Source organism: Gobius niger, assembly GCF_951799975.1.
Source record: "Gobius niger genome assembly, chromosome: 16".
Taxonomy (NCBI): Eukaryota; Metazoa; Chordata; class Actinopteri; order Gobiiformes; family Gobiidae; genus Gobius; species Gobius niger.
The window spans coordinates 31,236,368-31,260,293 of record NC_136867.1 but is presented as its reverse complement, the minus strand read 5'-3'; the positions used below and the strand labels follow the sequence as shown (position 1 = coordinate 31,260,293).

At 43.8% G+C, this 23,926-nt stretch overlaps 1 protein-coding gene across 1 annotated transcript in view; it reads right to left on the bottom strand.

Annotated features, from left to right (window-relative positions):
* The window catches only part of psma3 (proteasome 20S subunit alpha 3), a 36,472-nt gene that overhangs the window by 4,010 nt on the left and 8,536 nt on the right, over positions 1 to 23,926 (bottom strand). Inside the window, exons 10-21 of the mRNA XM_079573696.1 lie at positions 22,801 to 22,843; positions 21,626 to 21,923; positions 19,496 to 19,710; positions 16,353 to 16,514; positions 16,168 to 16,246; positions 12,372 to 12,573; positions 10,316 to 10,524; positions 8,906 to 9,099; positions 6,507 to 6,977; positions 5,554 to 6,452; positions 1,018 to 1,122; positions 663 to 746 (exon numbers count right to left, since the gene is read on the bottom strand). Of these exons, the coding sequence (XP_079429822.1) occupies positions 663 to 746; positions 1,018 to 1,122; positions 5,554 to 6,452; positions 6,507 to 6,977; positions 8,906 to 9,099; positions 10,316 to 10,524; positions 12,372 to 12,573; positions 16,168 to 16,246; positions 16,353 to 16,514; positions 19,496 to 19,710; positions 21,626 to 21,923; positions 22,801 to 22,843 (2,961 nt within the window). The remainder of the gene's footprint in view (positions 1 to 662; positions 747 to 1,017; positions 1,123 to 5,553; positions 6,453 to 6,506; positions 6,978 to 8,905; positions 9,100 to 10,315; positions 10,525 to 12,371; positions 12,574 to 16,167; positions 16,247 to 16,352; positions 16,515 to 19,495; positions 19,711 to 21,625; positions 21,924 to 22,800; positions 22,844 to 23,926) is intronic.

The following is a 23,926-nucleotide window of genomic DNA, read 5'->3' as shown; positions in this document are numbered from 1 at the left end:
TTTTGTCATTTTTTTGTCACTTTTTTATCACATTTGTGTCACTTTTTTGTCACATTTTTGTCATTTTTTAATCACTTTTTTGTCACTTTTTTGTCATTTTTTAATCAATTTTTTGTCACATTTTTGACATTTTTTTGTCAATTTTTTATAAATTTTTTTTCAATTTCTTGTGACATTTTTGTGACATTTTTGCCACTTTTTCATACATTTTTCTCACTTTTTTGTCACATTTCCATCATTGTTTTGTTGCTATTTTCTCACCTTTTTTCCAGAAGCTTTTGGATTGGGGTAAAGCCAAACTGGAGAAAATGTGCTCGGTTCAGGTGGGAGTTAAGGGGTTAACTTTAAGGATTAGGATTATTTGTATTTTTAGACAAACCAACTCATAGATCTATACAAACTCACAGCAGACGTCCCTCCGGAGCAGACGATCTAGCACTAACCGTCACACAGAGGTCACACAGGGGTCAGACAGGGGTCACACAGGGGTCACACAGAGGTCACACAGAGGTCAGACAGGGGTCACACAGGGGTCACACAGAGGTCACACAGAGGTCGGACAGAGGTCGGACAGGGGTCACACAGGGGTCACACAGAGGTCACACAGAGGTCGGAGCTGAAACCGTCTCTTTAAACGAGCAGATTCTAGGACAAAGTGTTACCGATGTGCAGCGTCCACTTGTGCCCCCTGCTGGTCGGGGAGAGGCAGTGTTTGTGGCTCTGGTCTTCGCTGTCGCTGCTGTGGCCTGAAATAAACAAACAAATAAACACAATTAAATAAACAAACTAACAGGTTAAAGTAAACTCGGGCAAAAATACATTAGATTTAAACATGAAGTTGATTTTTGGGGTTTGTGACGTCATTCGAGTAAGAAAACCTACAAAAGAAACTGTTTAGTCACGTTGCCTTGTTGTTGTGCTTTTGTCTTTGTGTCGTCTCATTTGAACATGTGACTGTACACGCACACGCACACGCACATACACACACGCACACACGTGACGGTCTCCGGGACTCACCGGCTCCGTTCTTGTCGGGTTTGTTCGGCGTGAGGCGTTTGTGGCTCGGCCGTTTGTGCTTCTTCACCGTGGGACTGTGGGGCCCCTCCAGCACTCGCTTCTGACCTGCAGGGGGCGGCAGAGAGGGCTCAGTGCAAGTGCCATTGAAATAAAATATCCTGAATATTCATCATGAGGTAGTATGTCTGTTTGTAAAGTATAATGTATCATGTCTATATTTTATAAAATATTAAATTAATGAAATGTGAAATTAATGAAATGTGAAATTAATGAAATTAATGAAATTAATGAAATTAATGAAATTAATGAAATTAATGAAATGTGAAATTAATGAAATTAATGAAATGTGAAATTAATGAAATGTGAAATGAATGAAATGTGAAATGAATGAAATGTGAAATTAATGAAATTAATGAAATGTGAAATTAATGAAATGAAATTAATGAAATGTGAAATTAATGAAATGTGAAATTAATGAAATTAATGAAATTAATGAAATGTGAAATTAATGAAATGAAATTAATGAAATGTGAAATTAATGAAATTAATGAAATGTGAAATGAATGAAATGTGAAATTAATGAAATTAATGAAATTAATGAAATTAATGAAATGTGAAATTAATGAAATGTGAAAATAATGAAATGAATGAAATGTGAAATTAATGAAATGTGAAATTAATGAAATTAATGAAATTAATGAAATGTGAAATTAATGAAATGTGAAATTAATGAAATGTGAAATAAATGAAATGTGAAATTAATGAAATGTGAAATTAATGAAATGTGAAATTAATGAAATGTGAAATAAATGAAATGTGAAATAAATGAAATGTGAAATAAATGAAATGAGAAATTAATGAAATGAAATTAATGAAATGTGAAATAAATGAAATGAGAAATTAATGAAATGTGAAATTAATGAAATGTGAAATTAATGAAATGAGAAATTAATGAAATGAAATTAATGAAATGTGAAATTAATGAAATGAGAAATTAATGAAATGTGAAATTAATGAAATTAATGAAATGTGAAATTAATGAAATGAAATTAATGAAATGTGAAATTAATGAAATTAATGAAATGTGAAATTAATGAAATTAATGAAATGTGAAATTAATGAAATGAAATTAATGAAATGTGAAATTAATGAAATTAATGAAATGTGAAATTAATGAAATTAATGAAATGTGAAATTAATGAAATGAAATTAATGAAATGTGAAATTAATGAAATTAATGAAATGTGAAATTAATGAAATTAATGAAATGTGAAATTAATGAAATGTGAAATTAATGAAATGTGAAATTAATGAAATGTGAAATTAATGAAATGAAATTAATGAAATGTGAAATTAATGAAATGTGAAATTAATGAAATGTGAAATTAATGAAATGTGAAATTAATGAAATGAAATTAATGAAATGTGAAATTAATGAAATGTGAAATTAATGAAATGTGAAATTAATGAAATGTGAAATTAATGAAATGAAATTAATGAAATGTGAAATTAATGAAATGTGAAATTAATGAAATTAATGAAATGTGAAATTAATGAAATTAATGAAATGTGAAATTAATGAAATGTGAAATTAATGAAATGTGAAATTAATGAAATGTGAAATTAATGAAATGTGAAATTAATGAAATGTGAAATAAATGAAATGTGAAATAAATGAAATGTGAAATTAATGAAATGTGAAATTAATGAAATGTGAAATTAATGAAATGTGAAATTAATGAAATGTGAAATAAATGAAATGTGAAATAAATGAAATGTGAAATTAATGAAATGTGAAATTAATGAAATGTGAAATTAATGAAATGTGAAATTAATGAAATGAGAAATTAATGAAATGAAATTAATGAAATGTGAAATAAATGAAATGAGAAATTAATGAAATGTGAAATTAATGAAATTAATGAAATGTGAAATTAATGAAATGAAATTAATGAAATGTGAAATTAATGAAATTAATGAAATGTGAAATTAATGAAATTAATGAAATGAAATTAATGAAATGAAATTAATGAAATGTGAAATTAATGAAATTAATGAAATGTGAAATTAATGAAATTAATGAAATGTGAAATTAATGAAATGAAATTAATGAAATGTGAAATTATTGAAATTAATGAAATGTGAAATTAATGAAATTAATGAAATGTGAAATTAATGAAATGTGAAATTAATGAAATGTGAAATTAATGAAATGTGAAAATAATGAAATGTGAAATTAATGAAATGAAATTAATGAAATGTGAAATTAATGAAATTAATGAAATGTGAAATTAATGAAATGTGAAATTAATGAAATGTGAAATTAATGAAATGTGAAATTAATGAAATGAAATTAATGAAATGTGAAATTAATGAAATTAATGAAATGTGAAATTAATGAAATTAATGAAATTAATGAAATGTGAAATTAATGAAATGTGAAATTAATGAAATGAAATTAATGAAATGTGAAATGAATGAAATGTGAAATTAATGAAATGTGAAATTAATGAAATGTGAAATTAATGAAATTAATGAAATGTGAAATTAATGAAATGAGAAATGAATGAAATGAAATGAATGAAATGTGAAATTAATGAAATGTGAAATTAATAAAATGTGAAAATAATGAAATTAATGAAATGTGAAATTAATGAAATGTGAAATTAATGAAATGTGAAATTAATGAAATGTGAAATGAATGAAATGTGAAATGAATGAAATGTGAAATGAATGAAATGTGAAATGAATGAAATGAATGAAATGAATGAAATGAATGAAATGTGAAATGAATGAAATTAATGAAATGTGAAATTAATGAAATGTGAAATTAATGAAATGTGAAATTAATGAAATGTGAAATTAATGAAATGAAATTAATGAAATGTGAAATTAATGAAATGTGAAATTAATGAAATGTGAAATGAATGAAATGTGAAATGAATGAAATGTGAAATTAATGAAATGACATTAATGAAATGTGAAATTAATGAAATGTGAAATTAATGAAATGTGAAATTAATGAAATGAGAAATTAATGAAATGTGAAATTAATGAAATGAATGAAATGTGAAATTAATGAAATGTGAAATTAATGAAATGAAATGTGAAATGAATGAAATGAATGAAATGAATGAAATGAATGAAATGTGAAATTAATGAAATGTGAAATTAATGAAATGAGAAATTAATGAAAAGAAATTAATGAAATGTGAAATTAATGAAATGAGAAATTAATGAAATGAAATGAATGAAATGAAATTAATGAAATCTGAAATTAATGAAATGAGAAATGAATGAAATGAAATGAAATGAATGAAAGGTGAAATTATTGAAATGTGAAAATAATGAAATGTGAAATTAATGAAATGAGAAATTAATGAAATGTGAAATTAATGAAATGTGAAATTAATGAAATGTGAAATTAATGAAATGTGAAATTCATGAAATGAGAAATTAATGAAATGAGAAATTAATGAAATGTGAAATTAATGAAATGAATGAAATGTGAAATTAATGAAATGTGAAATTAATGAAATGAAATTAATGAAATGTGAAATGAATGAAATGAATGAAATGAATGAAATGAATGAAATGTGAAATTAATGAAATTAATGAAATGTGAAATTAATGAAATGAAATTAATGAAATGTGAAATTAATGAAATGAGAAATTAATGAAATGAAATGAATGAAATGAATGAAATGAATGAAATGAATGAAATGAGAAATGAATGAAATGAGAAATGAATGAAATGAATGAAATGAATGAAATGAATGAAATGAATGAAATGAATGAAATGAATGAAATGAAATTAATGAAAGGTGAAATTATTGAAATGTGAAAATAATGAAATGTGAAAATAATGAAATGTGAAATTAATGAAATGAAATGAATGAAATGTGAAATTAATGAAATGTGAAATTAATGAAATGTGAAATTAATGAAATGTGAAATTAATGAAATATGAAATTAATGAAATGTGAAAATAATGAAATGTGAAAATAATGAAAAGTGAAAATAATGAAATGTGAAATGAATGAAATGTGAAAATAATGAAATATGAAAATGATGAAATGTGAAATTAATGAAATTAATGAAATGTGAAAATAATGAAATATGAAAATAATGAAATATGAAAATAATGAAATATGAAAATAATGAAATATGATATAGGAAATATAATGAAATACAATATCAATAAAATCTGAAATTAATGAAATGTGAAAATGAAATGTGAAATTAATGAAATATGAAATTAAGTGTATATCAATGAAATATAATATCAATGAAATATATTAATGAAATATGAAATTAATGAAACTTGACAATAAAATATATTAATACAATCTAAATATTATACTTTATTCATATATATTTCATTATTTTAATTTTTTCAATATTCAATTATAAAATATAATAAAATATGGTAGAATAAAATAATAAAAATGAAATTCTATATAAATAATTGAATATAATAATAATATAATAAAACATTAAAAGACCAATAACCCTCAGGAGTAAACTCGCTGTTACCTCTGTCCCCGTTGGCGGCGTTGTCCTCGTGTCGCTGTCCTCCTCGTGGCGCCTCCCTTGGCTCGCCACGGTGCGCCTCCTGAAGGGGCGGGGCTCGGAGCAGGTGCGACTCCCTCATGAGCAGCAGCTGCTCTGAGGCGCTGACCTTCTCGCGCTCGTCCGGCTCGTCCAGGTCCACCTCGTGACACACCAGAGCGTCCACACCCATCTCCGGAACAGACTCCGCCTCCTCGCACCTCTCCCCCGACTCCTCCTCCGCAGGTTTAAGCTCCTCCTCCTCCGTGTCCGTCTTGAGCTTCTTGTCTGGCGTTTTCTGCTCTGGCGCCTTCCGTTTGAGCGGAGGCGTGTTTCCTTCTGCGCTCTCCTCCGCCGGGCTCGGCTCCTCGCTCGCCTCGCTCTCCTCGCTCTCCTCGCGGTTTGGGGAGGTCTCCGGTTCAACAGTGTTTGGATTCGGTGACTTTCCCGCGGTGTTCGTATCCGGTTTGGTGGGAGTTGTCTCTGTTTGGCTCGTCTCTGCATCGGGAGCGTTTGGGAGCGGGTTTTCTTCTGGTTTTGGACTCGTTTCCTGTGGGGTTTTGTCGAGACGCCGCGGGGAGTTCACGACCTCGGAATCCGCTGGTCTCTTTTCGCTCAGGAGTTTGTCTCGTGGCGGGGACCGGGCGCTGACGTCCTTCTGTGGGGACCGGACGCTGACGTCCTTCTGTGGGGACCGGACGCTGACGTCCTTCTGTGGACTCCTGGCTCCAAGGTCTTTCTGTGGACTCCTGGCACCGAGGTCCTTCTGCGGGCTCCTGGCACGTAGGTCTTTCTGCGGGCTCCTGGCGTGGATGTCCTTCTGTGGACTCCTGGCACCGAGGTCCTTCTGCGGGCTCCTGGCACGTAGGTCTTTCTGCGGGCTCCTGGCGTGGATGTCCTTCTGTGGACTCCTGGCACGTAGGTCCTTCTGCGGGGACCGGATGCTGACGTCCTTCTGCGGGTTCCCGGCTCCGAGGTCCTTCTGCGGACTCCTGGCAAGTAGGTCCTTCTGCGGACTCCTGGCTCCAAGGTCCTTCTGCGGGATCCCGGCTCCAAGGTCCTTCTGTGGACTCCTGGCAAGTAGGTCCTTCTGCGGGCTCCTGGCTCCAAGGTCCTTCTGTGGACTCCTGGCACTGAGGTCCTTCTGCGGACTCCTGGCTCCAAGGTCCTTCTGTGGACTCCTGGCACTGAGGTCCTTCTGCGGACTCCTGGCTCCAAGGTCCTTCTGTGGACTCCTGGCTCCAAGGTCCTTCTGTGGACTCCTGGCTCCGAGGTCCTTCTGTGGACTCCTGGCTCCAAGGTCCTTCTGTGGACTCCTGGCTCCGAGGTCCTTCTGTGGACTCCTGGCTCCGAGGTCCTTCTGTGGACTCCTGGCTCCAAGGTCCTTCTGTGGGGACCGGATGCTTGGCCTGTCGGGATAACAAGGTTTGAATTAGTCCGATACATTATGTAATTTCACCGGATTTTAGTGGAAGGGATCGAAACTATACATTTTTTAAACTTTAGTGAATAATAAACTCTTAAATGAGAGTTTGCAGAGTTTTGCCTGGTGACTGTAAGATCTACAACACCTTTCACTTTGAGCATCACCCCCCAACCTTCCGTCTGGGACTTTGAAGAGGAGAACACCAACCGTCCAGGTGAAATGTTTAACTTGACGTCAATCTTTGTTTTACGAAATTTGGCAGAAAATTCGGTCCAATCAAAAAAGTCAATGAAACCCTTTTATGGTGCGTTCCATGCAACTGATAACTGGTAAATTTACCACTTCCCACTTGGAAAAATGCCGCTCGAACTGGTAATTACAACTTCTAAACTCAGAAACCTGAAGACTGCTACGAGTTCGTATCGAGATGAAGACATTAGTGGCGCCCCCCAGTGGAGCAGCGGCGCCAACGTTAAAACTGTAGCAAAACCACATCATCAGTGAAGTGAACGTTGCTTTTGCGTTATGTCGCATGTTTGTGATTAGATCTGGTTTGAAGAAACATTAATATAACGCTAGCATCGTCTGAGCTAACGGTTGTAGCATTAGCCGTTTTGTTTACATACGACTTCAATCCCCTGGAACGCTCTGAAGTCGAAACTGGGAACTTTCAAGTGTGAAAAATACCTGTTACCTGTTGCCTGGAACGCAACATTAGTCTCATCGAAAAATGGTGTAATTGCACAACTTTACCGAATGACAAAGGCAAGAGGACTCTCCACCAAAACCCCACAGCAGTGGAAACATAAACAGTGAACGATATGATGAATGACGATATATTGAGGCAGGAAAATATCACGATAAACAATAGGACTTAATCTTAAAATATCCCCTACAAAAATCATAGAATACAATAAGGAAACACTTTGTAATGACTACACCTTATTTATGAGTCAACACTTAATTCATCTGGAATACTTCATTAGTTAACTGTAATTAACACTTAAAGACGGGGTGTTCTGCTTTTGTCAGTCCCATAGCACCAGTCTATATCACACTACAATGATGACAAACCTTCTGTTGGTCTGTAAATGCAGTAAATTAGAATAACTGCCTTGTATAAAATGTCTCTCTCAAAATGGCTGTAGTGAATGTCTTGAAATCGGCCTCTGTCTCTTTAAGAACCTCTGAGCCTTTAGACACGCCCCCTCCACACGCTGTCTGTGGCATCAGTGGGGAGGGGGTTCTGCTGAGGAGCAGTGGTTGGTTACTCGGCTGGTGACCAAAGCTCGGAGGCGTCTCCAGGAGGTGGGGGCGTTCCTAGGAGGACTCAGGCAAACCTATCCCTAAAATGGCCGCCATCAGAGTTTTTACAGATTACTCAGAAATACGTGAATGTGCCAAGGCAACACTTCAGGCATGTTTTTAATGAGGGAGTGACAGAATAACAGGATGGAAAGCTGGAAAAAGTCCATTGTGCATAATACCCCCCCTTTAATAACTACTGATTGATAACAATGGTGATTATTGTGACAGCCCTACCGGACGCCGAGCTCCTTCTGCGGGCTCCTGGCACTGACGCTGAGGTCCTTCTGCGGGCTCCTGGTGCTAAGGTCCTTCTGCGGGCTCCTGGCGTGGACCTCCTTCTGCGGGCTCCTGGCGTGGACCTCCTTCTGCGGGCTCCTGGTGCTGCGCACGTTGGCGTGTCGAAGAGGAGATTTGGCGCTGTTGTTTTTATCCGGCTCCTCCTCCGTCCTGTCGTCTTTCTCGTCGTTTACCTCCTCCTTCGTGTCCTCTTGTGTCTCTTCCGTCTGCCCCTCGGCTTCTGTCGCCTCCTTGCCGGCGTCCCTGTTGGCGTCTCCTTTCTCCCCTTCGTTGGCGTCTCCTTTCTCCCCGGCGTCGTCCTCCGGCCCGTCGTCCTCCTGCCCGTCGTCCTCCTGCCCGTCGTCCTCGCGCTCGCTGTCGCTCTCCGAGGCGGAGTCTGTGTCCGAGTCCGGGGGCAGGCAGTGATGCAGCAGCACCATGGGCTCGGAGCGCGGGGGCAGAACCATCAGCGGCAGCTTCAGTTTGGGCGCCGCGGCGTCGGAGGGAGGAGCCACGTCCTTCTGCGGAGACAGGACACGGTTAATGACGAACACGATCGCCAGCAGAGGGCGCACAAGAGGAGAGAGAGAAAAACCAAAGTCACTTGCTGCGTCCGAAACCATCACATCACAGCCTCTAAGCTCTAACACCAGTAACTAACTCCTTAACCTTCATGACTGTGGGAACTAGAGCTTCAGCTGCATTTGCACAATCCGTCCGTCCTTAAACAGGGGAAAGGGAAGTGACATCACCAACAGCTGTTTTACTTCTTCTTTAAAGTTATTGGTGGAGTGAGGCGCAGTGGCTTATGGGACGGCACATAGCTCCTAATCACCGGTTAGTTAGCACCAGAGGTCCCTATGCTAAAGTGGCTATGATAGTTAGCACCAGAGGTCCCTATGCTAAAGTGGCTATGATAGTTAGCATCAGAGGTCCCTATGCTAAAGTGGCTATGATAGTTAGCATCAGAGGTCCCTATGCTAAAGTGGCTATGATAGTTAGCACCAGAGGTCCCTATGCTAAAGTGGCTATGATAGTTAGCATCAGAGGTCCCTATGCTAAAGTGGCTATGATAGTTAGCATCAGAGGTCCCTATGCTAAAGTGGCTATGATAGTTAGCACAAGAGGTCCCTATGCTAAAGTGGCTATGATAGTTAGCACCAGAGGTCCCTATGCTAAAGTGGCTATGATAGTTAGCACAAGAGGTCCCTATGCTAAAGTGGCTATGATAGTTAGCATCAAGGCTCCTTTTCCTAACTACTTCCTAACTGACTTACCAATTCGGAAGTATCTTGTCATGGCGGCCGCTGACGCACATCCGGTTTGGCGTAAGAGCTCTTACCGATCTGCTCGTTTCGGACGCAGCAACTGTTTTTGTTTCAACCCTAAACCTGAAAGTCCCTAAAGCCTCTTCATCGTGTCCGCGAGACCCAGAGCGGCCATTTTGTTCTCAGCTCCTGTTTTTATATTTGTGTTGTCATAATCGTCATGGAAACGGCTTCAATCTAACCACCGCGGTGCATTAAACGGACTCGTATTGGGTCAATAACAGTGATGTAGCGCCCTCTAGTGCAGTGGTTCCCAAAGCGGGGATCGGGACCCCTCGGGGGGTCTGTAATGACCCATATATTCCTGTTTATAGTGTAAGTAAGGACTAAACGAGGAGCAGAACCCGTTAATCTGCTACTCGACCTGAGCTTTGATGGAAACCTCCTGGACGACTGAGCGCTGACTCACCCGCTCCAGAGTGACCGCGGGCTCTGGCTCCGCCCTCGGCTGCGATTGGCCGGGAGCGCCCGCCTCAGAGGGGGGCGTGTCCTCCTCTTCCTGTCCGGGAGACCGGTCCACTTCCTGTTTCAGGCCCGCCTCCGCCCGTCGCCACGGAAACGGCTTCTTCTCCATCGAGTCCTCTGATTCGCTGTCGTCTGACGAGTTCCCAGAGTCCTCTGCACAGACGAGTCAGACGTTAGCCAGCTTTACCCAAATCTAACCAGCTTTACCCAAACCTAACCAGCTTTACCCAAATCTAACCAGCTTTACCCAAACCTAACCAGCTTTACCCAAATCTAACCAGCTTTACCCAAACCTAACCAGCTTTACCCAAACCTAACCAGCTTTACCCAAACCTAACCAGCTTTACCCAACTCTAACCAGCTTTACCCAAACCTAACCAGCTTTACCCAAATCTAACCAGCTTTACCCAAACCTAACCAGCTTTACCCAAACCTAACCAGCTTTACCCAAACCTAACCAGCTTTACCCAAATCTAACCAGCTTTACCCAAATCTAACCAGCTTTACCCAAACCTAACCAGCTTTACCCAAACCTAACCAGCTTTACCCAAATCTAACCAGCTTTACCCAAATCTAACCAGCTTTACCCAAATCTAACCAGCTTTACCCAAACCTAACCAGCTTTACCCAAACCTAACCAGCTTTACCCAAACCTAACCAGCTTTACCCAAATCTAACCAGCTTTACCCAAACCTAACCAGCTTTACCCAAATCTAACCAGCTTTACCCAAATCTAACCAGCTTTACCCAAATCTAACCAGCTTTACCCAAACCTAACCAGCTTTACCCAAATCTAACCAGCTTTACCCAAATCTAACCAGCTTTACCCAAATCTAACCAGCTTTACCCAAACCTAACCAGCTTTACCCAAATCTAACCAGCTTTACCCAAACCTAACCAGCTTTACCCAACTCTAACCAGCTTTACCCAAATCTAACCAGCTTTACCCAAATCTAACCAGCTTTACCCAAACCTAACCAGCTTTACCCAAACCTAACCAGCTTTACCCAACTCTAACCAGCTTTACCCAAACCTAACCAGCTTTACCCAAACCTAACCAGCTTTACCCAAATCTAACCAGCTTTACCCAAATCTAACCAGCTTTACCCAAACCTAACCAGCTTTACCCAAACCTAACCAGCTTTACCCAAATCTAACCAGCTTTACCCAAATCTAACCAGCTTTACCCAAACCTAACCAGCTTTACCCAAACCTAACCAGCTTTACCCAAACCTAACCAGCTTTACCCAAACCTAACCAGCTTTACCCAAACCTAACCAGCTTTACCCAAACCTAACCAGCTTTACCCAAACCTAACCAGCTTTACCCAAACCTAACCAGCTTTACCCAAATCTAACCAGCTTTACCCAAACCTAACCAGCTTTACCCAACTCTAACCAGCTTTACCCAAATCTAACCAGCTTTACCCAAATCTAACCAGCTTTACCCAAACCTAACCAGCTTTACCCAAATCTAACCAGCTTTACCCAAATCTAACCAGCTTTACCCAAATCTAACCAGCTTTACCCAAATCTAACCAGCTTTACCCAAATCTAACCAGCTTTACCCAAATCTAACCAGCTTTACCCAAACCTAACCAGCTTTACCCAAACCTAACCAGCTTTACCCAAACCTAACCAGCTTTACCCAAACCTAACCAGCTTTACCCAAATCTAACCAGCTTTACCCAAACCTAACCAGCTTTACCCAAATCTAACCAGCTTTACCCAAACCTAACCAGCTTTACCCAAATCTAACCAGCTTTACCCAAATCTAACCAGCTTTACCCAACTCTAACCAGCTTTACCCAAATCTAACCAGCTTTACCCAAACCTAACCAGCTTTACCCAAATCTAACCAGCTTTACCCAAATCTAAAAGCTTCATGCTCCCACCCCTAGTCTAGATGAGTTTTGAAGGCCTGAGCTTTGAGGCGTGACACTGGCCTGTAAGCGGTTAGATTTGGGTAAAGCCGGATGAAAACACTGAAATGATCCTGACCGTTGGACGCCCTGTCGGAGTCGAACATGCCGGACGTCCTGCGGGTCCGTCGGCGCGGCGTGTCCCCGTTGGCGAAGGCGGTGCCGGGTTCTCGTCGCTCCGCCGAGCGCCCGTTGGTTTTGTTCTTACTGCCCAGAGGCCGACCCCGGCGCCCCGGCCCCTTCAGGGGGCGCTCTTCCTCTCCGTCAGGCTCGTCCTTGTTCTGAAAGCACACGGTGAGTTTAAAGGAACAGGCCGGTGTTTTTCCACACTGAGATATGTTCTTACCTGAGCTGTGACGAGTTCTTTAGGACCTGTCTGATCTTCAGTCACGTAAACACAGCGCAGACGGCGTTAGCATTTAGCCTCTCCCTCTCTCCTCTATAGCGTTAGCATTTAGCCTCTCCCTCTCTCCTCTATAGCGTTAGCATTTAGCCTCTCCCTCTCTCCTCTATAGCGTTAGCATTTAGCCTCTCCCTCTCTCCTCTATAGCGTTAGCATTTAGCCTCTCCCTCTCTCCTCTATAGCGTTAGCATTTAGCCCCTCCCTCTCTCCTCTATAGCATTAGCATTTAGCCTCTCCCTCTCTCCTCTATAGCATTAGCATTTAGCCTCTCCCTCTCTCCTCTATAGCGTTAGCATTTAGCCTCTCCCTCTCTCCTCTATAGCGTTAGCATTTAGCCTCTCCCTCTCTCCTCTATAGCGTTAGCATTTAGCCTCTCCCTCTCTCCTCTATAGCGTTAGCATTTAGCCCCTCCCTCTCTCCTCTATAGCATTAGCATTTAGCCTCTCCCTCTCTCCTCTATAGCATTAGCATTTAGCCTCTCCCTCTCTCCTCTATAGCGTTAGCATTTAGCCTCTCCCTCTCTCCTCTATAGCGTTAGCATTTAGCCTCTCCCTCTCTCCTCTATAGCGTTAGCATTTAGCCTCTCCCTCTCTCCTCTATAGCGTTAGCATTTAGCCCCTCCCTCTCTCCTCTATAGCATTAGCATTTAGCCTCTCCCTCTCTCCTCTATAGCGTTAGCATTTAGCCTCTCCCTCTCTCCTCTATAGCGTTAGCATTTAGCCTCTCCCTCTCTCCTCTATAGCGTTAGCATTTAGCCTCTCCCTCTCTCCTCTATAGCATTAGCATTTAGCCCCTCCCTCTCTCCTCTATAGCATTAGCATTTAGCCTCTCCCTCTCTCCTCTATAGCATTAGCATTTAGCCTCTCCCTCTCTCCTCTATAGCGTTAGCATTTAGCCTCTCCCTCTCTCCTCTATAGCGTTAGCATTTAGCCTCTCCCTCTCTCCTCTATAGCGTTAGCATTTAGCCTCTCCCTCTCTCCTCTATAGCGTTAGCATTTAGCCTCTCCCTCTCTCCTCTATAGCGTTAGCATTTAGCCCCTCCCTCTCTCCTCTATAGCATTAGCATTTAGCCTCTCCCTCTCTCCTCTATAGCATTAGCATTTAGCCTCTCCCTCTCTCCTCTATAGCGTTAGCATTTAGCCTCTCCCTCTCTCCTCTATAGCGTTAGCATTTAGCCTCTCCCTCTCTCCTCTATAGCGTTAGCATTTAGCCTCTCCCTCTCTCCTCTATAGCGTTAGCATTTAGCCCCTCCCTCTCTCCTCTATAGCATTAGCATTTAGCCTCTCCCTCTCTCCTCTATAGCGTTAGCATTTAGCCTCTCCCTCTCTCCTCTATAGCGTTAGCATTTAGCCTCTCCCTCTCTCCTCTATAGCGTTAGCATTTAGCCTCTCCCTCTCTCCTCTATAGCATTAGCATTTAGCCCCTCCCTCTCTCCTCTATAGCATTAGCATTTAGCCTCTCCCTCTCTCCTCTATAGCATTAGCATTTAGCCTCTCCCTCTCTCCTCTATAGCGTTAGCATTTAGCCTCTCCCTCTCTCCTCTATAGCGTTAGCATTTAGCCTCTCCCTCTCTCCTCTATAGCGTTAGCATTTAGCCTCTCCCTCTCTCCTCTATAGCGTTAGCATTTAGCCCCTCCCTCTCTCCTCTATAGCATTAGCATTTAGCCCCTCCCTCTCTCCTCTATAGCATTAGCATTTAGCCTCTCCCTCTCTCCTCTATAGCGTTAGCATTTAGCCTCTCCCTCTCTCCTCTATAGCGTTAGCATTTAGCCTCTCCCTCTCTCCTCTATAGCGTTAGCATTTAGCCCCTCCCTCTCTCCTCTATAGCGTTAGCATTTAGCCTCTCGCTCTCTCCTCTATAGCGTTAGCATTTAGCTTCTCCCTCTCTCCTCTATAGCGTTAGCATTTAGCCTCTCCCTCTCTCCTCTATAGCGTTAGCATTTAGCCTCTCCCTCTCTCCTCTATAGCGTTAGCATTTAGCCCCTCCCTCTCTCCTCTATAGCATTAGCATTTAGCCTCTCCCTCTCTCCTCTATAGCATTAGCATTTAGCCTCTCCCTCTCTCCTCTATAGCGTTAGCATTTAGCCTCTCCCTCTCTCCTCTATAGCGTTAGCATTTAGCCCCTCCCTCTCTCCTCTATAGCATTAGCATTTAGCCTCTCCCTCTCTCCTCTATAGCATTAGCATTTAGCCTCTCCCTCTCTCCTCTATAGCGTTAGCATTTAGCCTCTCCCTCTCTCCTCTATAGCGTTAGCATTTAGCTTCTCCCTCTCTCCTCTATAGCGTTAGCATTTAGCCTCTCCCTCTCTCCTCTATAGCGTTAGCATTTAGCCTCTCCCTCTCTCCTCTATAGCGTTAGCATTTAGCCTCTCCCTCTCTCCTCTATAGCGTTAGCATTTAGCCCCTCCCTCTCTCCTCTATAGCATTAGCATTTAGCCTCTCCCTCTCTCCTCTATAGCATTAGCATTTAGCCTCTCCCTCTCTCCTCTATAGCGTTAGCATTTAGCCTCTCCCTCTCTCCTCTATAGCGTTAGCATTTAGCCTCTCCCTCTCTCCTCTATAGCGTTAGCATTTAGCCTCTCCCTCTCTCCTCTATAGCGTTAGCATTTAGCCCCTCCCTCTCTCCTCTATAGCATTAGCATTTAGCCCCTCCCTCTCTCCTCTATAGCATTAGCATTTAGCCTCTCCCTCTCTCCTCTATAGCGTTAGCATTTAGCCTCTCCCTCTCTCCTCTATAGCGTTAGCATTTAGCCTCTCCCTCTCTCCTCTATAGCGTTAGCATTTAGCCCCTCCCTCTCTCCTCTATAGCGTTAGCATTTAGCCTCTCGCTCTCTCCTCTATAGCGTTAGCATTTAGCTTCTCCCTCTCTCCTCTATAGCGTTAGCATTTAGCCTCTCGCTCTCTCCTCTATAGCGTTAGCATTTAGCCTCTCCCTCTCTCCTCTATAGCGTTAGCATTTAGCCTCTCCCTCTCTCCTCTATAGCGTTAGCATTTAGCCTCTCCCTCTCTCCTCTATAGCTCCAAAACAGGTCAAGAGGAGTAGTTCGGCATCCGCACAGTAAAGTGAAGATTATTGCGCGGATTTTGAACTACTCCTGGTATTATTACGCCTTACAATATAGTTCCCCCTTTTATCCGCTTAGAAAATCCACATTGTTTAATTGTGCGTAATTATACTTTGTAGTGGAACACTTCACGTAACCATATTTAAATAGGGGAAACGTGGAAGAGCTTGGTAGCTTCTATCTTGACCTGTTTTGGAGCTATAGAGGAGAGAGGGAGAGGCTAAATGCTAACGCCGTCTGCGCTGTGTTTACGTGACTGAAGATCAGACAGGTCCTAAAGAACTCGTCACAGCTCAGGTAAGAACATATCTCAGTGTGGAGAAACGGTGCCTGTTCCTTTAATTCTCCAGGTCGTACTCCAGGTCATACTCGCAGTAACAGAAGTCACACTAATACTCCCGGTCGTACCTTGAGTTTTCCTCTCTTCTTCTTGGAGCCTTTCTCACTCGGCCAAATGATACGGTCGGCCTTCACCCACTCATCGTACCTGGAACAAGAGGTTTAACAGGTGACACGCGTGTTTGTAAGGCGTGTTTAGCAGGCGTGTTTCTAAGGCGTGTTTAGCAGGCGTGTGACCCGTGTCCAGGCCGTACCGGACGTTCCAGCCGTAGTAATGCACCAGGTAGAAGTTTTCTCCGTTGTCGTTGTCGGTCTTCTTAATGTGCGCTTCGTAGATCTTCTGAGTCTTCCCTCGACCGTACTTCACCCTCACCCTGGTCCCAGCCAGAGAGTCCGCCTCCGGGTCCGAGTCCCCCCTAGAACCACAGTTACTACAGTTACTACAGCCAGAGAGTCCGCCTCCGGGTCCGAGTCCCCCCTAGAACCACAGTTACTACAGTTACTACAGTTACTACAGCCCAGAGAGTCCGCCTCCGGGTCCGAGTCCCCCCTAGAACCACAGTTACTACAGTTACTACAGCCAGAGAGTCCGCCTCCGGGTCCGAGTCCCCCCTAGAACCACAGTTACTACAGTTACTACAGCCAGAGAGTCCGCCTCCGGGTCCGAGTCCCCCCTAGAACCACAGTTACTACAGTTACTACAGCCAGAGAGTCCGCCTCCGGGTCCGAGTCCCCCCTAGAACCACAGTTACTACAGTTACTACAGCCCAGAGAGTCCGCCTCCGGGTCCGAGTCCCCCCTAGAACCACAGTTACTACAGTTACTACAGTTACTACAGCCAGAGAGTCCGCCTCCGGGTCCGAGTCCCCCCTAGAACCACAGTTACTACAGTTACTACAGCCAGAGAGTCCGCCTCCGGGTCCGAGTCCCCCCTAGAACCACAGTTACTACAGTTACTACAGCCAGAGAGTCCGCCTCCGGGTCAGAGTCCCCCCTAGAACCACAGTTACTACAGTTACTACAGCCCAGAGAGTCCGCCTCCGGGTCCGAGTCCCCCCTAGAACCACAGTTACTACAGTTACTACAGTTACTACAGCCAGAGAGTCCGCCTCCGGGTCCGAGTCCCCCCTAGAACCACAGTTACTACAGTTACTACAGCCAGAGAGTCCGCCTCCGGGTCCGAGTCCCCCCTAGAACCACAGTTACCACAGTTACTACAGCCAGAGAGTCCGCCTCCGGGTCCGAGTCCCCCCTAGAACCACAGTTACTACAGTTACTACAGCCCAGAGAGTCCGCCTCCGGGTCCGAGTCCCCCCTAGAACCACAGTTACCACAGTTACTACAGCCAGAGAGTGCTAGAACCGCAGTTACTAAAGTTACTACAGCCAGAGAGTCCGCCTCCGGGTCCGAGTCCCCCCTAGAACCACAGTTACTACAGTTACTACAGTTACTACAGCCAGAGAGTCCGCCTCCGGGTCCGAGTCCCCCCTAGAACCACAGTTACTACAGTTACTACAGCCCAGAGAGTCCGCCTCCGGGTCCGAGTCCCCCCTAGAACCACAGTTACTACAGTTACTACAGCCAGAGAGTCCGCCTCCGGGTCCGAGTCCCCCCTAGAACCACAGTTACTACAGTTACTACAGCCAGAGAGTGCTAGAACCGCAGTTACTAAAGTTACTACAGCCAGAGAGTCCGCCTCCGGGTCCGAGTCCCCCCTAGAACCACAGTTACCACAGTTACTACAGCCAGAGAGTCCGCCTCCGGGTCCGAGTCCCCCCTAGAACCACAGTTACTACAGTTACTACAGCCCAGAGAGTCCGCCTCCGGGTCCGAGTCCCCCCTAGAACCACAGTTACCACAGTTACTACAGCCAGAGAGTCCGCCTCCGGGTCCGAGTCCCCCCTAGAACCACAGTTACTACAGTTACTACAGCCAGAGAGTCCGCCTCCGGGTCCGAGTCCCCCCTAGAACCACAGTTACCACAGTTACTACAGCCAGAGAGTCCGCCTCCGGGTCCGAGTCCCCCCTAGAACCACAGTTACTACAGTTACTACAGCCCAGAGAGTCCGCCTCCGGGTCCGAGTCCCCCCTAGAACCACAGTTACTACAGTTACTACAGTTACTACAGCCCAGAGAGTCCGCCTCCGGGTCCGAGTCCCCCCTAGAACCACAGTTACTACAGTTACTACAGCCAGAGAGTCCGCCTCCGGGTCCGAGTCCCCCCTAGAACCACAGTTACTACAGTTACTACAGCCAGAGAGTCCGCCTCCGGGTCAGAGTCCCGCCTAGAACCACAGTTACTACAGTTACTACAGCCAGAGAGTCCGCCTCCGGGTCCGAGTCCCCCCTAGAACCACAGTTACTACAGTTACTACAGTTACTACAGACAGAGAGTCCGCCTCCGGGTCCGAGTCCCCCCTAGAACCACAGTTACTACAGTTACTACAGCCAGAGAGTCCGCCTCCGGGTCCGAGTCCCCCCTAGAACCACAGTTACCACAGTTACTACAGCCCAGAGAGTCCGCCTCCGGGTCCGAGTCCCCCCTAGAACCACAGTTACTACAGTTACTACAGCCAGAGAGTCCGCCTCCGGGTCCGAGTCCCCCCTAGAACCACAGTTACTACAGTTACTACAGCCAGAGAGTCCGCCTCCGGGTCCGAGTCCCCCCTAGAACCACAGTTACTACAGTTACTACAGCCAGAGAGTCCGCCTCCGGGTCCGAGTCCCCCCTAGAACCACAGTTACTACAGTTACTACAGCCAGAGAGTCCGCCTCCGGGTCCGAGTCCCCCCTAGAACCACAGTTACTACAGTTACTACAGCCAGAGAGTCCGCCTCCGGGTCCGAGTCCCCCCTAGAACCACAGTTACTACAGTTACTACAGCCAGAGAGTCCGCCTCCGGGTCCGAGTCCCCCCTAGAACCACAGTTACTACAGTTACTACAGCCAGAGAGTCCGCCTCCGGGTCCGAGTCCCCCCTAGAACCACAGTTACTACAGTTACTACAGCCCAGAGAGTCCGCCTCCGGGTCCGAGTCCCCCCTAGAACCACAGTTACTACAGTTACTACAGCCAGAGAGTCCGCCTCCGGGTCCGAGTCTCCCCTAAAACCACAGTTACTACAGTTACTACAGCCAGAGAGTCCGCCTCCGGGTCCGAGTCTCCCCTAAAACCACAGTTACTACAGTTACTACAGCCAGAGAGTCCGCCTCCGGGTCCGAGTCCCCCCTAGAACCACAGTTACTAAAGTTACTACATCTCTGAGACTCCTAGAACCACAGTTACTAAATCTCTGAGAGTCCTAAAACCACAGTTACTAAAGTTACTACAGCCAGAGAGTCCTAGAACCACAGTTACTACAGTTACTACAGCTCTGAGAGAGAAGTGTTAGTTTCTCACCTCTCAGTCGGATTGAGCAGACGCCCCTCCTCATCTTCCTCGTCGTCGTCATCCTCGTCCTCGGAGCCCCTTTCTGATTGGTCGGTGAACCTGCCCCCTCTCTCTGATTGGTCTGAGAGTCTCGGCATGTGCTCTGATTGGTCGTTTTGTCGTGGCGTGCGTTTGCGAGCGTCTCTTTGCTCGTCCTTCAGAGGAATCACACACCTCCGCCGGCCCTGCAGCACACGCCCTACGTTAGCATCACGTTTACGTTCATTTACTCCATTAAAGATTATATCGATTTAAAACAAAGCCTGTATCCGAATGTCCACACTGTCCCCTAACCCCTCATTCACTACACAGGCCGCACTATAAAGTCACCGATTCTGTTGGCGATTCGAACACAAGCCCACGACTTTCTCCGCGCTGCGTGACGTCACGCGCTGCGGCTGCAGATATGTTTTTTTTGTTTGTTTTTTTATCTGAATTTATTTATTGTTACAAACGTTTATTTTATGAAACAGAAAAACTGTTTTGGCACTTTTACAGGTGTTACTATCATCACAAAAAAAAGCAAAAAAAGTCACCCCAGCGTGAGCTCAGAGACGCCGAAAGTCGGTCACAGGCAGGTGTCCAAAGTGCCAGCAGATTGAGTGACTACATCTGCTAAAAGTTCGCGAAACTCCGGGAATAAAGTATTTCTGCGATAAAAACCAAACTCAGAGACAGTGGAATATTTATGATAAATACGAGTCAGATACGCTTTTACTTCACATTGATTTTACGTGAATGGCTTGGATTATTCGAGAGGAAGCTGTCGGTCATTTAACAGCTCCAGCTAAAGGTTAGCAGCTAACGTTAGCATGAAGCTGTCGGTCATTTAGCAGCGCAAGCTAAAGGTTAGCGGCTAACGTTAGCATGAAGCTGTCGGTCATTTAGCAGCGCAAGCTAAAGGTTAGCAGCTAACGTTAGCATCTTTTCACCGTAACCGTTTATATTTTGGTCGTTTATTCCTGAGAAACACAAACACTCGACTGAAACAGCTGATTTACTTCAGTCGTGTTTAGTTCACAGACCTGTCTCTGTCAGGCTCTTCTCCCACTCTCCCAGTGCATTGTGGGAAATATTGACCCGTTTAGTGACCATCGATGCTCACTACTTTTCCAGATGCATTGTGGGAAATTTCGAGTGCACTACTTTTTTCTCTCTGGACATTCGGACACCCCTACAACATGGCGTAAGCACTATATAGTCACTATATAGGGGATAGTGTGGACATTCGGATACAGCCAAAGTCACTTCCTTTAATCCTGTTTATTAATAATCCTGGACCAACAGCAACAACATTTATTTTTTTTGATACCTGGAGTTCTTAAAGGAACAGGCCACCGTTTTTCCAGACTGAGATTTGTTCTTACCTTAGACGAGTTCATGCGTACCTGTCTGGTCTTCACGCGTGTCCTCAGTCACGTAAACACAGACGTTAGCATTAGCATTTAGCCTCTCCTCCTCTATAGCTCAGAACCAGGTGGAGATAGAAGCTCCCAAGCTCTTCACGTTTTCCTTATTTAAATATGGTTACGTGAAGTGTTACACGATAAAGTATAATTACACTAAATCAATGAAACCATGTGGATTTTCTAAGCGGATAAAAAGGGGGGACTATATTGTAAGGCGTAATAATACCTAATTTGGTTTAAATATACTTTATCGTAACACTTCACGTAACCATATTTAAAGGAGAGGCTAAATGCTAACGCTAACGTCCATGCTGTGTTTACGTGACTGAGCACACGCGTGAAGACCAGACAGGTACACATGAACTCGTCTATGGTAAGAACATGCCTCAGTCTGGAAACACACTGGCCTGTTCCTTTAACCTCTTACCCCAAAATTAAAAGCTACTTGGAAAAAGGGTCAAAATAGCTACAAAAACGAGAAGAAAACGAGCATGAAGAGCGACAAAACTAAAGTGCAACAAAACCCACGAGTGCGACAAAAAAGTGGCAAAAAAAGATGGAAAAAGAACGTGGAAAAGTGCGGAAAACAAGGCAACAAAGGAACAGGGAAAAGGCTTTATCTTTCACACGAGGCGTCGCTCTGGAGCTCCAACACTCGGGTACTCACTCGCGGTGATACTCGGGTACTCACTCGCGGTGAGGTGAGAAGCTCCTCCCTCTCGCTGTCGCTCTCTGACTCCGCCTCTGGCTCCAGTTTCACAGCGTCTTTTAGGTCCGCCCCCGCTGCTCTCTGATTGGACAGCGGGCTGCTCTTGTGCTCCGCCTCTGCTCTGTGACTGGACGGGGAGCTGGCCTTGGTCTCGGAGGCCGCTCTCTGAGGGTGTCTGGTGGGTGAGGCGGGGAAGTCGGGGGAGCGGGGGTTGTTATGGTGGATGGTTCTGAAGGTGATGAGGGCGGAGCGGCAGTACTCCTCAAACCCAAACAGGTATCTGCGAAAAACAGAGAGAATCTGAGTAAACAAAGGTAATCTGAGTAAACAAAGATAATCTGAGTAAACAAAGATAATCTGAGTAAACAAAGATAATCTGAGTATCTGAGTACAGTGTTGTTTTTGGCCCTTTTAGTCTTAGTCTTTTGGACGAAAATGCATTTAGGTTTAGTCACATTTTAGTCATTTCAAAATGTGATCGTTTTAGTCACGTTTTAGTCAGACGAAAATTAAAAAGGTTTTTGTCAAGTTTTCGTCGGTTTCATTATAAGAAGTGATAATTAATTTCGATAAGTCTTGGAAATTGGATAAATAATAGCTTCTATTGGTTTTTGACAAACCGATAGATGACACCACGACAGGCACTGGCAGAAGTGCTCGGCCGACTGTGAACAGGACTTTTCCCAAAAGCGCCCGCTCTCCTCGTCCTCTGATCGCTTCGAGATTTCTTTTTTTTTTACCAACAGCGCCGTCTGCACATACGTAGCCTACATCAACGTGCTTTCTGCGTTCAGACGCCACGGTGTTGAAAACTGTCATGAGAAACAACAAAGTCCCTGTGACCTGGATGTCAGACGCTCCGAGGAGGACGTACGCGAGCAGTGACCGCACGTCTCGTCATGTTCTCGTCCCCAAAGAGCTCATTTTAGCTCGTCAACGTTACGTTATCGTCATTAAAAAAAGGGGCGTCAACGAAAGATATCGTTATCGTCGACGAAAACACTCACTTCCTGTCTAAGTAACACTCACTTCCTGCCTCAGTAAGACTCACTTCCTGTCTCAGTAACACTCACTTCCTGCCTCAGTAAGACTCACTTCCTGTCTCAGTATCACTCACTTCCTGTAGGCCGTCTTCATGTTGTATTGATAACACTCACTTCCTGTAGGCCGTCTTCACGTTGTACTGGTAACACTCACTTCCTGTCTCAGTAACACTCACTTCCTGTCTCAGTAACACTCACTTCCTGTCTCAGTAACACTCACTTCCTGCCTCAGTAACACTCACTTCCTGTAGGCCGTCTTCACGTTGTATTGATAACACTCACTTCCTGTCTCAGTTACACTCACTTCCTGTACAGTAACACTCACTTCCTGTCTCAGTAACACTCACTTCCTGTCTCAGTAACACTCACTTCCTGTAGGCCGTCTTCACGTTGTATTGATAACACTCACTTCCTGTAGGCCGTCTTCACGTTGTATTGATAACACTCACTTCCTGTACAGTAACACTCACTTCCTGTCTCAGTAACACTCACTTCCTGTAGGCCGTCTTCACGTTGTATCAGTAACACTCACTTCCTGTCTCAGTAACACTCACTTCCTGTAGGCCGTCTTCACGTTGTATTGATAACACTCACTTCCTGTACAGTAACACTCACTTCCTGCCTCAGTAACACTCACTTCCTGTAGGCCGTCTTCACGTTGTACTGATAACTCACTTCCTGTACAGTAACACTCACTTCCTGTCTCAGTAACCCTCACTTCCTGTCTCAGTAACACTCACTTCCTGTCTCAGTAACCCTCACTTCCTGTCTCAGTAACACTCACTTCCTGTACAGTAACACTCACTTCCTGTAGGCCGTCTTCACGTTGTATTGATAACACTCACTTCCTGTACAGTAACACTCACTTCCTGTCTCAGTAACCCTCACTTCCTGTCTCAGTAACACTCACTTCCTGTCTCAGTAACCCTCACTTCCTGTCTCAGTAACACTCACTTCCTGTACAGTAACACTCACTTCCTGTAGGCCGTCTTCACGTTGTATTGATAACACTCACTTCCTGTACAGTAACACTCACTTCCTGTCTCAGTAACACTCACTTCCTGTAGGCCGTCTTCACGTTGTATCAGTAACACTCACTTCCTGTCTCAGTAACACTCACTTCCTGTAGGCCGTCTTCACGTTGTATTGATAACACTCACTTCCTGTCTCAGTAACACTCACTTCCTGTACAGTAACACTCACTTCCTGTAGGCCGTCTTCACGTTGTATTGATACACTC